The 17,971-nt window shown below is 44.0% G+C and overlaps 2 protein-coding genes across 2 annotated transcripts in view; one reads left to right on the top strand and one right to left on the bottom strand.

The window, feature by feature from the left end:
• The window catches only part of LOC139260334 (myoferlin-like), a 301,635-nt gene extending 293,614 nt beyond the window's left edge, over nt 1–8,021 (top strand). The window contains exon 56 of the mRNA XM_070876822.1: nt 7,265–8,021. Coding sequence (XP_070732923.1) covers nt 7,265–7,297 — 33 coding nt within the window. The 3' untranslated portion in view covers nt 7,298–8,021. The remainder of the gene's footprint in view (nt 1–7,264) is intronic.
• Nucleotides 8,022–8,059: 38 nt separating this feature from the next.
• On the bottom strand, nt 8,060–12,726 carry cyp26a1 (cytochrome P450, family 26, subfamily A, polypeptide 1). The gene is made up of 7 exons (XM_070875050.1): nt 12,672–12,726; nt 11,922–12,146; nt 11,345–11,629; nt 11,054–11,203; nt 10,078–10,212; nt 9,705–9,860; nt 8,060–8,984 (listed from the first exon to the last, which is right to left on the bottom strand). The coding sequence occupies exons 1-7, from the start codon at nt 12,714–12,716 to the stop codon at nt 8,640–8,642; spliced, it is 1,341 nt and encodes a 446-aa protein (XP_070731151.1). The 5' UTR covers nt 12,717–12,726; the 3' UTR covers nt 8,060–8,639.
• Nucleotides 12,727–17,971: the final 5,245 nt, after the last annotated feature.

Here is a 17,971-nt window from a genome sequence, read left to right as displayed (position 1 = left end):
GATAAAGATGATGGATGCATCTTGCCAAATATTGAGTAGAGAGAGAGAATTAGTGATTTGGTGAAAGAGGACCCATTTCTGGGGCAGCATCAAGTATAGAGGGTCCTAAACATAAAAGGAGCCTATGCCATGGAGCAACGCCAAGATCAATAGTTCTCTATCATCCAGGGTAGCCACCTTTTCACCCTCCAAGTCACCCTCCATCTTCCTCATCCTCAATGCGCTAGGAAAAATCAGATAGGTTACTCCAGATTGCCTCAGTGGCAATTCTGACTGATGTAGATCAGAATAAAATTGGTAAAAGCCATGATTCTTTTCTACATGAGACTAACCGTTCTTCTAACTTCACCATAGGAATTATATAAGTGCTCTGTTGCTTCCACAAGGCATAAACTCTAATGTGCCCCAGTTTATCTTCATAGAAACATAGAAAATAGGTGCAGGAGTAGACCATTTGGCCCTTCGAGCCTGCAACACCATTCAATATGATCATGGCTGATCATGCACTTCAGTACCCCATTCCTGCTTTCTCTCCATACCCCTTGATCCCTTTAGCTGTAAGGGCCACATCTAACTCCCTTTTGAATATATCTAATGAACTAGCCTCAACAACTTTCTGTGGTCGAGAATTCCACAGGTTCACAATTCTGAGTGAAGAAGTTTCTCATCTCGGTCCTAAATGGCTTACCCCTTATCCTTAGACTGTGACCCCTGGTTCTGGACTACCCCAACATCGGGAGAATTCTTCCTGCATCTAACCTGTCCAATCCCGTCAGAATTTTATGTTTCTATGAGATCCCCTCTCATTCTTCTAAATTCCAGTGAATATAAAGCTAGTCGATCCAGTCTATCTTCATATGTCAGTCCTGCCATCCCGGGAATCAATCTGGTGAACCTTCACTGCACTCCCTCAATAGCAAGAATGTCTTTCCTCAGATTAGGAAACCAAAACTGTACACAATATTAAAGGCCCTGTACAACTGCAGTAAGACCTCCCTGCTCCTATACTCAAATCCTCTCGCTATGAAGGCCAACATGCCATTTGCCTTACTCACCGCCTGCTGTACCTGCATGCCAACTTTCAATGACTGATGTACCAATCAGATGCTGTACTGTAAGGTCAAAAGGATGTCTAGTTCTCTCTGCCTTTGGCACGTTTTGCTGCCTCAGATGAGGAAAAAGGAGCAAGGTTTATGTATGTTCAAACCTGGGATAAAGTAGTGCTTCCCCAGCCATGATAAATGATGGAACAAGCTTGAGGGACCAGGTGGCCTACTCTTGCTCCTATTTCTTATATTATGTTCTCTTGGAGGGCTGTTTCAGTGTTAAATTTGGAGCAACAAGTAGAGGGAATAGTCTCTAAATAATGATATGCTGATCTTCCACTTCAAATTTGGCAGGTCTGCTGCAGCACCTTTTTAATGTGTAAATGCACAACAGCCTTCAAAGGTTGGGATCAGCAGATCATAGAGTTGGTGTATACCGTCAACAGAAATAGTGAGCCCTAACTTCCAGAAATTCCTGAAGGAATTTAAATAAAACTATTCCATATTGTATCCTTCCAACACCTTGACCAATCTCTCAATCTGTACATTATACAGCAAGTTGTGTTATCGAATCATGCATGTTGCTCGGCAACGTTCACGCCCCCTCTTGTGTCTTTTGGTGTAGGTGTACGAGTGTGGGCTCAGCAGTACCTGTCTGCTCTTCATGGACTTTCACAGCAGTCTTCAGTTGAGTCCAGATAGTGTATGTCCGCCCTGACTGCTTTGATCTCTGGAAACAAAATCACTGCTGATTGGCCAATACCAGGCTAGAGAATTTCTTCAGCTCCTGAACAGCTGGAGAATTGGGTAAAGGTCCCATTTCCAAGGTTGACCCAGCTGGTCCTTGAAAGAAAGACTTGCACCTTTCATGACCACTGGACACCTCAAATCGTTACAGCCAATGAAGTACTTTTGGAGTGTAGTCACTGTTGTAATGTGGGAAACGTGGCAGCCAATTTGTGCACAACAAACTCTCACAAACAGCAATGTGATGAGCAGATAATCTGTTTTTGTTGTGTTGATTGAGATAAATGTTGTCCAGGACACCGGGAATAACTCCCCTGCTCTTCAAAATAGTGCTGTTTTTACGTCCACCTCCGTTTAACATTTCATCTGAAAGACGGCACCTCCAACAGTGCAGTGCTCCCTCATTACTGCAGCAGAAAAGAACTTTAGGAAAGATTAATTATTTTCTATTTTTAACCTCAACATCTAAATTAAGGGCAGTTTAAACATAAAAATAACTTTGTGTAAAATATGTTGCATGAAGATTGCATAGCACATTGTCATTCCTCGCTATTTTTTTTAAGCTGAAGTATCTAACGTTCTAGAACTTGTGCAACATATCTTGAAAGGAAAATTGTACAACTTTCTATCCACCCTCCACATTCTTCCATCATTAGTTCCTCCTGGGCCAGACACCTTCAGCAGTAGCCAATGGAAGTGAGTGTTTTCTTGTTTTAAGGACTGGCAGTGCTGTTCCTGGCCAGCTGCCAGGAATCATGAGAAAATCCTGATCAAGACTACCACACAAGTATTATTTCCCCTCTTCTGTAGTGATGCTCAGCCTGCACTTGGTACTGCAGCTTGATTCAGGTCAGGAAGTCAGTAGAGTGGAGAATCTATCCTGTATCGCAAGACAGTAATTCTGTTTCAACATCTCCAATTAAATGGATTTCATTTAAATCCCAGTTCCTCCTCATTTAAGCCCATCCTTTGAAGCATGTGGCAATCTAGCCCCCTATTCTAGGAAAATTTCTCACGAATATGGAGGTGCTTAATTTCATGTATTTGTTTTTTGTTCCCGGATCCCAATTTTCTCCTTCCTGCCCCTCAAGATGCTGACTCATGTCGGTGCAATTACATGGGCACCAGCAGCCCTCTGGTTTTTCACCTACCTGTTTGCTTTTCGTGAGTGAAGGTAGATGGTGTGTTGGCAGGCTGTTCAACCAGGAGGTATCGAGCCGTAACCAACATTTACACCAACACACTTTCCAGCAGAGATCACAGGATTATTTCTAGGTTTCTCACCTCAAAACAACAACTTGCATTTATATAGCACCTTTAACATAGTAAAACATCAGGTGCATCACAGGAGTATTATCAAACAATATGTGATACCAAATCTCATAAAATATTCGAACAGGTGACTAAAAGCTTGGTCAGAGATAGGCTTATAGGAGTGTTTTTTAGAGGAGAGGCAGAGGGGTTCCCTAGGACCACTGAGGCCAAATGAAGTCCCCCACACCCCCCTTCCCCAAGTCAAGATCAGCCACTGCAGCACAGACCTTTCAACTCTGTGTAACTCAGTAACTCACTGAATAAACTTACTGACCCATTTGGTGGCCTTCAGAATATTTGTTTTTCACCAAATGATTGTTCCACTGAATAAAATGGAAAATAATTTTGGTCTGACCTTATTTAGAGGAGTTGACCTTGACCCAGTATTAGTGATAATACAGTCATATGTTTGAATTACATCCTTGATTGACGTTCAAACTCATCTGATTCATAGACAAGTTAGCCGAGTTCTCAGACTGGCCACTAGATAGAGCTCTGTGCAGAATTGGAATGCTGTTCTTCAGATCACAGTGGAAAGAATGCAGAACTTATCATTCAATGTAGAATAGAAAAGTCTGGCTTCAGAATTAATAGAATCAAAGATAAATGTCAAGTACCAACTTATTATATTTCAGTTTTGTTTATTTTGTGTTTCAACGCGCTCGTGTTTTGTCAATTCATGCTATGCTTGCCTCTTTGCTCCTCCTCCCTTCACTTCTCAAAATCAACTAATATAGTGTGACTGTTCTTCAGGGTGGAGGAGAGATGCAGAGGTTTTGAATAATGCCAGAACTTTGGGCCCAGATGACTGAAACCACAGCCACTAATGGTGGAGCCATAGGAGGCCAGAGTTGGAGGAAGGGACATTTCTGAGGGTTACAGAAATAGGGAGGCTATGCAGGGATTTCAACACTAGGAGCCAATGTAGGTCAGCGAACCCAGGAGTGATGGGTGAGTTGAATTTTGTGCAGGATGGGATACTAGGAGCAGAGTTTTGCATAAGCTGAAGTTGGAGGACGGGAGGCTGGCCTGGATAGCATTGGAATAGTAACATAAAAATTAGGAACAGGAGTCAGCCATCTAGCCCCTCTAGCCTGCTCCGCCATTCAACAAGATCATGGCTGATCTCGCCGTGGACTCAGCTCCACTTACCCGCCCGCTCCCCATAACCCTTAATTCCCTTATTAGTTAAAAATCTATCTATCTGTGATTTGAATACATTCAATGAGCTAACCTCAACTGCTTCCTTGGGCAGAGAATTCCACAGATTCACAACCCTCTGGGAGAAGAAATTCCTTCTCAACTCGGTTTTAAATTGGCTCCTCTGTATTTTGAGGCTGTGCCCCCTAGTTCTAATCTCCCCGACCAGTGGAAACAACCTCTCTGCCTCTATCTTGTCTATCCCTTTCATTATTTTAAATGTTTCTATAAGATCACCCCTCATCCTTCTGAACTCCAATGAGTAAAGACTCAGTCTACTCAATCTATCATCATAAGGTAACCCCCTCATCTCCGGAATCAGCCTAGTGAATCGTCTCTACCCCCTTCAAAGCCAGTATATCCTTCCTTAAGTAAGGTGACCAAAACTGCACGCAGTACTCCAGGTGCGGCCTCACCAATACCCTGTACAGTTGCAGCAGGACCTCCCTGCTTTTGTACTCCATCCCTCTTGCAATGAAGGCCAACATTCCATTTGCGTTCCTGATTACCTGCTGCACCTGCAAACTAACTTTTTGGGATTAATGCACAAGCACCCCCAGGTCCCTCTGCACCACAGCATGTTGTAATTTCTCCCCATTCAAATAATAATCCCTTTTACTGTTTTTTCCCCAAGGTGGATGGCCTCACATTTTCCGAAATTGTATTCCATCTGCCAAACCTTAGCCCATTCGCTTAACCTATCTAAATCTCTTTGCAGCCTCTCTGTCCTCTACACAACCTGCTTTCCCACTAATCTTTGTGTCATCTGCAAATTTTGTTACACTACACTTTGTCCCCTCTTCCAGGTCATCTATGTATATTGTAAACAGTTGTGGCCCCAGCACCGATCCCTGTGGCGCACACCACTAACCACTGATTTCCAACCCGAAAAGGACCCATTTATCCCGACTCTCTGCTTTCTGTTAGCCGGCCAATTCTCTATCCATGCTAATACATTTCCTCTGACTCCGCATACCTTTGGATGAGGGTTTGGGCAGTTATGGGGTTGATGCAAGGACAGAGATGTGTAATGTTATGGAGGTGGATATAGACAGTCCTTGTGATAGAGAGGATATGTGGTTGGAAACTCACCAGAGTTGTGAACAGTGTGCTTCAACCTGTGGCTGTAGCCTCTGAGGAGGCAAAGTTGAGGAGTTCGTCTTTGGACTCCACCACATGGCATCAATCTTCCCAATCTTTAAATGAAGGAAATTGAGATGCCTCCAGAAGTGGATGTCAGACAAGCATTCGGACTTGAGGAAGGACATTCTTGCTATTGAGGGAGTGCAGCGAAGTTTCACCAGACTGATTCCTGGGAAGGCAGGACTGACATATCAAAGACTGGATCAACTGGGCTTGTATTAACGAGTTCAGAAGAATGAGAGGGGATCTCATAGAAACGTTTAAAATTCTGACTGGTTTAGATTCAGGATGAATGTTCCCAATGTTGGGGAAGTCCAGAACCAGGGGTCACAGTCTAAGGATGAGGGGTAAACCATTTAGGACTGAGATGAGGAGAAACCTCTTCACCCAGAGAGTGGTGAACCGGTGGAATTCTCTACCACAGAAAGTTGTTGAGGCCAATTCACTAAATATATTCAAAAAGGAGTTAGATGAAGTCCTTACTACTAGGGGGATCAGGGGGTACGGCAAGAAAGCAGGAATGGGGTACTGAAGTTGCATGTTCAGCCATGAACTCATTGAAAGGTGGTGCAGGCTCAAAGGGCCGAATGGCCTACTCCTGCACCTATTTTCTATGTTTAATAATGAGGTGGTGGCAACATCATGACTTCAGATGATGTTGCCACGGGGCAGTATATAGATGTCAAAGAGGATAGATCCTTGGGAGACTACAGAGGAAATATTATGGGAGTGGAAAGAGAAGTCATTGTTGGAGATCCTTGGGCTAAACTTGCCTGGATAAGAGTAGAACCAAGCAAGGGAAGTCCCATTAATCTGGACAATGGAAAGACCAAAGAGTAGGATGGTCTAGTCCACCATGTAAAAAGCTGCAGAAAGGTTGATGAGGAACATTGACTATAGAGTACTAGATCGAAGAGAGTGCATGTAAATTGCTGTCTGGCTTTCAAGGAGTGTTTGTAGTACTGGACGATGCTGTAGGAGAAAGCAAGTGGACAGATGTTGTATCTGTTGCCGTTGTGTGGAGAAGGTAGGCGGAATTTGGACTGGAGGGAGATTGAACAAGGATATCCTGAAGGGAGTAGTGGGGAGGAGAGGTGAAAATGTGCATAGTGGAGGAAGTGGCAGAAGTTGATCTGGTGAATGTGAAGGCTGGTGTGGTGGAAAGTGCCGTGGATCTCTAGATTAACACAAGAGGTGCTAATAAATTCTGAGACTAAGTTTTTACTGTAACACAGCACCTGAATCTAATGGATGGAACCTGTGCATCAAAAATATCAAGTAGATATTTTAGTCGCAGTGAAGTACCGTGAAGCACAGAGACAACCAGGTGTAACTAGTTTCTGCCCCATCTTCCTGTTGTGGCACAGAAATGGACCTGGACACACACGAATGCAATTCAGGGAGAAATTGGCCCCAGTGTATGAGTGCACCCTTAATACCAGGTGTGAAGAGCCACATGAGCTCAATTATATATGGTGTTTGGCCACCACAAACTCGGGTCATAGAAAGGTGAAATTGAATCCAGAAGCTATATTCCTTTATTGTGAGTAAAAGCAAGTCTATTTCCATTAATTTTTTTTTTACGTTCCACTGAGAGTGTTTCAGATAACAATCTACAGCCGATCTTGTTCTTTTGGGTAATTCGTGACCCAGGTCTTAGATAAGCTTTTATCTGAGCATGTCAAATTAACATGACCTGAGGATATACTGGAAAATGTTAGTGCTTTAGAGAAATATCAAATGAGATGTTTAAGTTCAAACTTAAATAGTACATTCCTGGTATTCACTTTTACTAATCGTGTTATTTTCCATAGAACTATCTATCCATGCGAATTGTGAATCCTTAAGGAGTTTAAGATTGGCTCGTCCTCCCGCAGCAGCGACTCTTGTATAGCTGGTCCAAGAACATTCATTTCATATGTCTACAATCTCGTGGCCTTCAGGGTAGAAATGGACTGAGGTTAGGAGGGTGACAAGATCTACATTTACCAAGGTTAGGGAAGGTTCATGGGGTCATGACTGGGCCGTTTATCAGTGATTTCATGTTAATGTGCTGACCCTGATGACCAGGACCCTGCTGGTTTTATCCCAGCGTTTACGCAATTGGCTGTTTGTTTAGCAGGTGCCTCTCTAGTTATGAAATAACAGGGTTTTTTGTGAATTTGGAACAGTGAACTCAGTTGAAAAGTGTGTTTATTAAATCATGGCTATTCAAGGTGGTCGGTTTGCTGATCTGTTACAGTATAGGTTTAAAATACACGTCCCGCAGATTATGGGATTTTTATAGAATATATTTTCCAACAGTGTACTTAATGGAAAAAGCACAAATGCTTGGTTCGCATGTATCCTGGAATGGAAGAAACTGATGGTTGACATTCCGAGAATTATATATGGTGTAACATGCAAAAGCTCCGTGTTTAATGTTTTGTTTTCAGTTCACTTTTTCCTGCATAAGAATTTGGACCAAAAATAATGTAACTTAAATGCAGACTAAAGCGTTATTAATAATGTGTACTGGCTGTATTCTTTAACAACTGCAATGTAGGCTGCTAATAAATCGTTTCACCAGTGCTCGATGGTTCATGTGCTTTTTATTGCGTGTAGCCTTGTTAAACATTCCTGATATAGGGACGGACACACACACTCACTCACTCACTCACTCACTCTCTCTCTCTCTCTCTCTCTCCTCCTGATTCATGGCCTAGTGCTTGAAACATACTTGCAATGTTTGCCAGACAGCCTGTTCTTTAAATTATAATATTTACACTCCAAGGCTTGACATAAATTAGCAGTCGCATTACAAAGCTACAATGTAGTTAAATAATTCATTATCTAAAAGCAGTGGTTTGAGAAGATTACAAATACCCTAGTATAAAAGAGCTTATTTACAGAATTAATACAAACATAAATGATCTGTGCTAAAATAGTCCGACGCTCTTGTTTATGGTCGGGAAATGTTTTCAACTTCAAGATCCGGACGAAATTACATTTTGTTAAATGGGATTGAAGTTTGTCAGTTTCATGAACACACTAGTGACTTCCTGAAGAATCTCTCTCTCTCTTCCAACATATAAACATTGGTATACCGACTGAAACACTGGGTAAGGTCGCTGTAGACGCTTTTCAAAGTCCGGGTGCTACGAATGTTGAAACGGTGGCTCTGCAGGGTCCCGGTGTGTTGTGAAAAGGTCAGATTTTGTATGGGAACGGTGTGAATTTTGTGGGCAGATTGTCCACTGGGTACACGGTGGGGTTGGTTTTCATTGTCGGAGGTCCGTTTAAAAGTTCCCAGTCACAAGCCCTGACCAGCTCTACGGTGAATATCTTGAGGAGGATCTTGGCGAACTCTTTGCCCACACAGCTCCTGGAGCCTCCGCCGAATGGGATGTAGCTGAATCTGCAGGAATCTTTCTCAGGACAGCCCTCCATGAAGCGATCCGGGTTAAACTCCTCCTTTTTCGAGAAATTTGTGGCTACATCATGTGTGTCACAGATACTGTAAATAACATTCCATCCTTTTGGTATCTGATATCCCTGGAAATGAAATTGGCTTCATTATTTCAACGTGATATCTTTATCTACAATCCAGCAAAGGGTTATGCTATCATGCACCTTGGAATTGAAGTGAATGGTTTCATTTCGAAATATCAGATTTCTAATTAAAAGTCTGAAATTAGACGACAGTGCCCAGCTTATTCCCAATACTTCCGCTTTGTTATTGGAGCCATGTACAGTCCACGTTAGAAGGCTAAAGGATGGGCATGAAATTGGCTGCGAATTATCCGATGTTTCGGCCTCTTAACATAAATTACCTTGTGTGCTGCTATTCAGTATCTTCCCAATTGACCCGATCATCCATCGTTTAAACATAAATGGAATAAATCAAAACACGTTTGCAGACATCCCACCCCTCAATAGCTGGATCTAAAAAGCTGGAGAGATGGAATTAGGCTACTCATGCCATAGTGCTGCCAGCGATTGCTCCTGGGCACTACGAACGGTTTAGTTATTTTCTCATGTTGCTTGATACCGCAGCTTGCGATTGTTGCCCATGTAAAGTGGTGGAGATCGCTCAAAACCTATTGGATATTGTTTCTGATTTAGCGATATTTACATCACTAATCTGGAGCTATTGCAAAATCAAATTGTTGGGATAATTCTGAATCTTTTTTCTGAATGCACCAGGAATATTTTTGGGGTGGCTGTGGTAAATGTTTTACAGAACGCTTATTTCTGACTCAAATTTCAGCTTACATTTAACACGAAGGTCTTTAGGGCCACGCGGAATCCTCCGGGGACCGGGGGATTCAGTCGAAGAGTTTCTTTGATGACGCTTCCGGTGTACTTAAGTTGTTCCAGGATTTCAATGGTGATTTGTTTGTTCTCTTTAGTGTCACTGCTCAGTAATCCCTGCAAATCCATTGAGAAACCACATTTAAAATCCAAAACAAAATCCGGGATTGCTGCTTAAATTACTTGGGATTGCTGCTTAAATTACTCGCAATTTGCTGCTAATGGATTTTGGTTATTGCAATCGGTGTAATACAAAGTGAGGAATCCGACCAAGCGCATGGATGTGAAGCTGGGAATGTGCACACTGAGCTGTGGCTGGTATGCGATACCTTACCTGCTCCTGCAGTTCCGCTCTGACTTTCTGTAGCACTTCAGGGTGCAGAGCTAGGAAAGTCACCAGGGAGGTGGCGGTGCTGGCTGTCGTCTCGTGTCCTCCAAACAGAAGCTCGGTGGCAGATTCCTTCAGCTCCTTCCAAAATAAAGGAAGCGAAAACAAAAAACACGCATCAGACACGTTCCAAGAGTGCCGGCACTGAACCGTAGCCTCCGCCAGCACAGAGACTGCGCTGGAAGCTCGGCACTGAGCCCAAAGATTGCAGCCACTGCTGCAGATTGCACCCGGAAAGCCACCGGGTACCAGGGCCCTGGGTACACGGCGTCGATGGCATTTCTCAGCTGGGCATTGCACGTTGCCGCAGTATGAAGGAAGCCGGAGTGAGACTCCTCGCTTGGATTTAAACATTTAAAGAAAGAAAAATATTTAATCCATTGTTGCTTTAAAAAAATGGTGTACATTAAGTTTGTTCAACAGGGATGTAAAATCCGGAGTTGCGTTAGTTATTTGGCAGTGTTGTGGGGCAGTGTTCTGATTTTGGGGCAATGTGCTGGGGCAGTGTTTAGAGGTAAGGGTAAGGACAGGGTTCTGCGGCAGGAGGAGGGTTCTGGGGCAGTGTTCTGATTTTGGGGCAGTGTTTAGAGGTAGGGGTAAGGACGGTTCTGGGGGAGGGACAGGGTTGTGGGGGAGGGGATGGGACAGGGTTGTGGGGCAGGGGGTGGAGCAGGTGTGCTGATTTGGGGGCAATGGGCTAGGGTGGGGTTTAGGGGTAGGGACAGGGATCTGGGGCGGGGTTCTGTGGCAGAGGGAGGGACAGGGTTGTGGGGCGGGGGCGGGGAAGGGTTGTGGGGCAAGGGGGGACAGGGTTCTGGGGCGAGGTTCTGATTTTGGGGCAATGTGCGGGGGCAGTGTTTAGGGGTAGGGACACGGGTCTTGGGCTGGGACAGTGTGGAGGGGCAGGGAGCAGTAGCTTTACCTGTAACCGCAGGGGTTGATCACTCTTTTCCGAGTGTTCGATCAGAAGCTGCAGAGCATCTTTGAACTGGCCCGTGGCCTCGCGTTTCGCCACCTTTTTCCTGATGTTCTCTTCGATTTTTGCGTGGATAACGTTCCTGGCTTTCAGTCCCTGTCATCAAATAACGGCATAGGCAGTGTTACCCCGGCAGTTAAAGGTTAAATTCTTCCATCTCCATTACTATTGGAGCAAAACCCCTTTAACCCGGCCCCAACCCCGCTCCCCTTTTCTGATCTTGACTCGGGGTCTTACCCGGTATAAGCCGCTGAACGGCACGTCGATAGGCAGGGAGAAGAGGTTGCGAATCATTTCCTCGAAGGCCTCGATGAGTTGCTGCTGCGTCTGCAGATTGGTCTGGGTGGGTTCGAAGCCCAGCAGGATCCGCATTGCGATCCCGAACATCAGGCGCTTGATCTCGGGGTAAACCATCACACACGAGCCGCTGTTCAGCCATCGCCTCACCCCGGCACTGACCTCCTCGCCCATCACTGGGATGTAGTTCTTAAGAGCTTCTCGGGAGAAAGCTTTCAAAATCACCTATTAAAAAATAAAAACATCTGACTGAAGCCGTCTTTCTATATTGAAAATAAACTCTAACCACCACATTTTATTATTTACAAAAATACTTAAAAATAAGTCACACTTAAAACTGATTATATTAAATGAGCACTTTTGACTGCAGCACTATCTTACTGGACTTTTCTTATCATGGGTTCGGTGGGTTTTCCTGATATTACTCTTGGTTGAGCCTGACGTTTGCAACCTACACAAGCTTTTAGACAGCAACATTTCTTAGTTAATGGGTCAGATGGGGAAAGTGTGCACTTACCCTCTTCCTGTGTTTGTGTTCGGAATCGTGCAGGCTGGACAAACAGCCGGCTCCCAGGATCGTCCTCACCGAGGCGGGCCACTGCACCGCCACCAGCTTATGTTCCCCCAATAAAATCTGCTTGACATTCTCGGCTCCCATGATCCGCACAGTCGGGCTCCCGAAAAGATGCGTCTTGTAGATGTGGCCGTACTTTCGTACTTTCATCTTCAGGAACTTGTATCTCTGTAAATGGAGACACGTTAATCGGTTAGGTGCGATTAATACACAGGGGGGCGGAGGCGAGACACACTTCAGGTTGCTAGTTAACTTGTGCAATTCCTCAACCTGCGGTGGAATTAAAAAACGCTCAACTGCTTTTCGAACAGCTTGATACTCGTGTCAACCCCGCATCAAAATTCCAGCAAGGATAACCTGGCGCACGGTGCGAAATAAATCCGTTTGGCAGCCATTCAAACAAGACAAGTTGCTGGCGTTTTTGCACAGCGACGCTTGCTGTTCTTAATGACGACTGGATGCAATTCTCTAAAGTTACAGGACAGCTCACTCAGAGCTGAGCAGTGCCTACCTGCTTTCTCTCCCAAGTTTGCAATTTGTACTCATCTTCTCAAAACTTTAAACAAAATATATGTTCTGCTCGTATTGTCAAGTTTACCGTTTCGCTCTCGGTTTCTTTCATGTCGCGGATTTGATATGGTCCCTAGATCTGAACAAAAGTTGGGTTATTTTGAAGTTATGTGAATCTCTCACCTGCAGGACCAGCTGGAGAGTCTCTCCCAGGAAGGGCAGCCCCATGGACCCGGGAGGAAGGGGGTTTTCACAGCTAGGGTCCCTTCCACTTACACAGTAAACTTCCCACAGCTTCACCGCAGCCAGGAAGAGCGACAGCGGTAGCACCAAAGTGCACAAGAAAGTAGCACAAAGTGTAAATAAGACCATTTTCACAGCACTCCTTTCAGCTCTTCTCTCGAGACACCCTCAGCCTGTGAGTATTGCTGTTCTCAGGATGAGGCGAGTGAGGCTCTCAAATGCTCACATTCCAGGTTCAAGCCTCCTTATAACCACTCCAGGTCTCAGCCCCTCTTACCTTGGTCAGTTAAATTAGTTCACACAAAGTTCATCTTTAATTGTATAGATTGTGCCATCCCTCTGACTCCGCCTGTTTCAGTGACGCTGCTTAAAAATCTTTAACCCATTGTTAGCCAGCAGTGGAGCTATCCAGAAAGGACAGCTTTTGAACACCTAGATTTATGATCGGGCTTCTCTCCTCCTGTGGCTTCGGAGACTCGATTAAACATTTTGGGAGGTGGAGCTCACGCGTTGGGAAAGGATCATTAAGGTCAGAAGGGAGGAGAGCACATTACAGCTCGTCAATGTAAGGACAGGAATACCTGTCTTTGAGAGAAGAGTGTTCCATTCTTTATAATGCTCCCGTGGCCCAGCTTCATTGTTTTATTAAGTTTGTAATGTGTTCTTTACAATATACATAACTCTCAATTTGGCAACTGGCTCACAAACTGAGTGGTCACATTTACACGTATCCCACGAGTGTGTTTATTGTACTCGGGTCCGACTGAACCTCAGCATATGGAACGTTTTTTCAACAGCATGTCTTAAATTGAAGATTATACTCGACTTGTCACGCTGACCCCGGTCGCACCTAAACAGTTAATAATGTTTAATGGCCACATATATCGTCTCTGGACATTTAAGAATGTAAATCTGAAAAGTCATTTAGCAGAGCTGAAATCTGTTCATTTCGATAGTGCGTTCGATAGTTTAAACAGTTATGGTAATTGCTTATGCTCCGTGGTCACCTCGGCTCGCTCATCTCCATGACGATTACACGCTGTGATAATGGGCTGGACCGGAGATTTAGTAACACATTCGGGATGTAGAGTACAAGTGCGATTTTAAAAAGTATTCTGCGCGATTAAACCCGGGCTGAGATTGCAAGAGTTTTGTTGGGGATGGGTCCCCGGCTCGGCCAGCCCCTGGTTGGAAGGGGCCTGGGCTGATGTGAAGATTAATTATGTCATTGCGGTGGAGCCAAGCTTTGCACTGACGTGGCACAGGGGCTGAGTGACAGTTATCTGGAATAACAGCCTGGCCTGGCGCTCACCCCCGACTGCAGATTAAATCGCGCCTTTGGGTAACTGTGAGAAATAACTGCAACGTCATTCAGATGTGAATTCCTAAAATTATGATCCGTGCTCACTCTAGGTTCAAACCCAGGTCAGCCAGGCAAGGCAGTGGAAAAGCAAGGTTATATCAGAAAGTAAACACGGTCACCGGTGCCACCCACAGTTTTATAGGTAGGTTTACAGGGCTATAACCCGGCGCAAAGTATGTGCGAGCATGTAAAGCAGAATGGGAATCCGACTTACAGGAAGGTATTGGGTTTTTGCAAATGCTCGAAATGTACAAGCAGAATACAACTCCGCTGCCCCTTGGGTGAACTGCTGTATTTATTTAATTCTAATCTGATTGCGCTTCAATTTAATTACAGAACCCTTTGCAGAGTGTGGACACCACGAGCAATGAGCCGGAGAGCCGACCAGTTTAAGTGCCAGGTTATTACAATCCATTCCAAATAAACCCACTGATCAGTTAATACTTTGGCACATTTGTACATATTGAAACAATGATGGACAGATATCCTCAGTTTCGCGCTCATTCTGAAGCTTCAAGCTGGCCCGGTGCTTTCTCACATACACTTCCCGGGCACCCTCCGGTTTTGCCAACCTCTCACAAAGATGGTTTGCTTAGGTTAACCAAAAGTTGCAAACAGGTTACAAATTGTGCAATTAGACAAGACGTAGCTCAAATAAGGTCCATACCCGGTGTTTTATTGAAGCTTTATATATGTTTTCTAAAACTCCTAATTACTTTATTGGTATTTCTCTGGCAGTATTTAATTGTACGGCTTCCTATTAAGGGAGGGATCGCTTGACAGGAAATGGGTCCCGAAATATAATTGAGCAGAAAGCACAGCCCGTTTACTGCGCTGGCTTATTACCGTGAGACCCTGGGTAATGCCGCCCCTTCATTGCTCGGACTGCCGCCAGCGTTGCGATGCAATGAAAGAAGAGCCGTTTGGACTTTTAGCGGGAAGTGATCAATGTAAAAATGTCCAGAATGACACAGCCATCTGTCTCCAGTCCACCCAAGTCCACAAACAGGTGCTGCTCTTCCTGAAGTTCAAGTATCCATCATTGTGTACTGCAGATCACTCCCTGCATTCAGGGGCTAACATTCAGCCATCACATTCCGGCCATTTCAATGCAAATTATAATTGTGTGCAGACTAATAAACAATGAATATTGCTACCTGCACCGCTGATGGGGAGGGAGGTAACAATACTTACAGCGCTATTCAGTTGCTAATTGTCGGGTTGAGTTCCGTTTCAGTGAGAAGACGAGTTCAATTCAATCTGCAGAGCCTTACTAAACATCCCATTATAGTTAATCCTTCAGCTACACCCACTACTTATACCTTTCTAAACAATGATTCAATCTGTTGTTCACATCACATGAAACCTCGTTGTATTTCACCATTCTGCAAATCTAATAATTGCACAGAAGGCGATTGAATATCGGCGTTGCTCAGTCAGACACTCACTCAGCGATGCATCAACTCGGCCTGTATGTTGAGGCGGTCCGACCGGTTTTAAAACACAACACAGGCATCGAGAGGTTAATGAAATTGCTAAAATTATTGTCAAAGGCAAATATAATAATAATTCGTATTGTATTAAAAAAATCATGATGGAATATAATCTCCTTTATTGGCGGTTGCACATTTTCTGTCATTTAAAGCGCACGGTTCACCAGGGCTGACATAGCTTACCAATGCTAATATATTAAAGGTGAAAACGTGCAGTCTCTGTGAAAGGAGTACTCAGACTCAACCAGGAATCGCAGGAGGTGTGATCTGTGAATATTCAGCACTAGGGATGGTTTTATAGATGCGCCCTCCACAATACGCACTAAAATAGCCCTGATTGTTTTTCGCCCATTATCACCTAGTTCCGATTGTCTGAGGAATAAAGGTGTCCCTGGAAGGCCTCAGACAGAAGCCAGCTCTTTGAGAATGACTGGAAGTTTTAACCCAAAACGATACACAATGCTGCTTCTCTTGTGTACTGTAACGCACAATTACATACCAGTTGCATCGTTCCAAAGGCAGACGGTCGGTGTTACACCATATATATATAAAAATGCGAGCATTAGACAGTGTTCTGTAAATGTTTAAGATTTTTGAGATTTTTTTTACTCAATGAGTTGTGATCTGGAATGCACTGCCTGGAATGTACTTAAAAAGGAAACATTTCCAGAGCCCTGAGGAAAGGGCGGACAGTGGAAAAATATTAGCTCTCTCAGAAAGCCAGCACAGGCACGATGGGCCGAATGACCTCCTGTGTGATGTATAAGTGCAGTCTGCTAGTTGAAATTCATTCTTTTGTGCTTTCGTGAGTCGTGTGATTATTGCGTAGTGTGTTGCGGAGATCAGTAGGATTTCGACTGCATATTCAAGAAATATGGCAATTTAGTCCTTATTTATTATCCAGTAAAATAGTACCATCATGATGTATATTTTAAAATATGTTTGTCACAGTAAAAATTTGGTTCGGATTAAAAAGTCGATTCCAAAACTGGCTGAATTGCAGGTAGAAGATGAAATGAATGGATAAATGCCAGCACAAGGCACGGGATTTGTGTATTTAAGAGCATGCATGGTCACGGTGCAGTTAGTGCTCTTGCTGCAATGCCTCTGTTCCAAAATTATCTATTTACAATGCGCCATATATCTGCTCCGAGTATAGCATTCCAATGTAGTAACACATTTCACATTTAACGAACTCTTAAAATGCAGTATTCTCATCCAAGCAAAACCTTCCCAAAGGCCAATGCTTTCCGTGCGCCACATAGCAACTGTATTTTGGTGATGTTAGAAACGTCTTTCGTTTATATTTAATGCTCAGTGGCTAATGAGATTACAAATGTGTACTTTTACATTTAACTGTAACAATTTTAACCCAAGCAAAATTGGTAATGCGCTCGCACTGAGGATTCAATTGCAGAGCTTCAAACTGTAATTTATAAACGTCTGCCTACCATAGTTAGTCAAATGTCTTTAAAAAGGTATACAGGCGTTTCATTGTTCGGCATTCGGGCGGTAAGGCTATTCTCTTTACAGAGCGGAATGGACCAGTTATTTATTAATCAATGTTATGCTCATTCAGTTATGCTCGTTTGTTTGTTGGGCCCCAGCAGATGGCGTAATTATGGGTTGTAGGGACAATTCATAACAATGATAATCTCTGAAGACAGTCGCTTCCTTCGTGGACTGATAAGGAAAGAAGAGTTTGGCATTTTAAAAAGTACTGTGCGGTGTTCATAGAGATTCTCAGAACACGCGGTAATCGGCAGGATAATAAAAACAAGTATTTTGATTCATGTGATTGTATTAATGACAGATGATGTGTATTTTCCGAACCCATTGCAGGTGAACCTATTGAATTGAGCTGGATGATGTATGGTGTGTGCTTCTCTCTGACCCGGGTTAGCCTAGAATGAGGTGGGTGACGTTTCAGTCTCTAAACGTTTACAATAATGTGTGGTGTAGTTTGATGCCAGGGTTCCTGTGGATTGTCAGTGAATGGTCGTTCCAATTTGCTCCCCACGGCAGGAGGACACATGGCTCCTTTTGGCCCCCAGGCTTGTTCCCGTTCTCAGCCAGAGTTGACCGCAATCTGACCTAAAGGACGGACCGTGACATTTGCGTGAACTTTGGAAGAAACTTCGTCAAGTTCACTGTCCGTCAAATTACCAGATCAGTGGGAGGGGGTGTTGGGCGCAAGCCAGTGCCGAAATTCCGTATTATCTGATGCCCGCACTAATCTAAGTCATCGCTTATCAGAAGATCAGACCAGAGCGGCGTTAATGCGACCAACAGACCAAAGTCGCGGCTGCATTGTAAACTTGCCCATTTTCGGCACAAAGCGTGAGGTTTCATGCACATTATTTAACAATTGCGTTTTATATTCA

The sequence above is a fragment of the Pristiophorus japonicus genome, chromosome 3 (genome assembly GCF_044704955.1).
Source record: "Pristiophorus japonicus isolate sPriJap1 chromosome 3, sPriJap1.hap1, whole genome shotgun sequence".
Taxonomy (NCBI): domain Eukaryota; kingdom Metazoa; phylum Chordata; class Chondrichthyes; family Pristiophoridae; genus Pristiophorus; species Pristiophorus japonicus.
Note: the sequence above shows the minus strand (reverse complement) of the source record. Positions and strands in the feature narration are given on the sequence as shown.

Excerpts from the sequence above, each read along its gene's own strand:
- cyp26a1 (XM_070875050.1), bottom strand. The coding sequence starts at position 12,716 with ATGGGGCTGCCCTTCCTGGGAGAGACTCTCCAGCTGGTCCTGCAG. Across the intron at positions 10,213-11,053 it reads ATCAACCCCTGCGGTTACAG|GAGCTGAAGGAATCTGCCAC; the intron begins GTAAAGCTACTG and ends TTATTTTGGAAG. Across the intron at positions 9,861-10,077 it reads GAGCGGAACTGCAGGAGCAG|GGATTACTGAGCAGTGACAC; the intron begins GTAAGGTATCGC and ends ATGGATTTGCAG.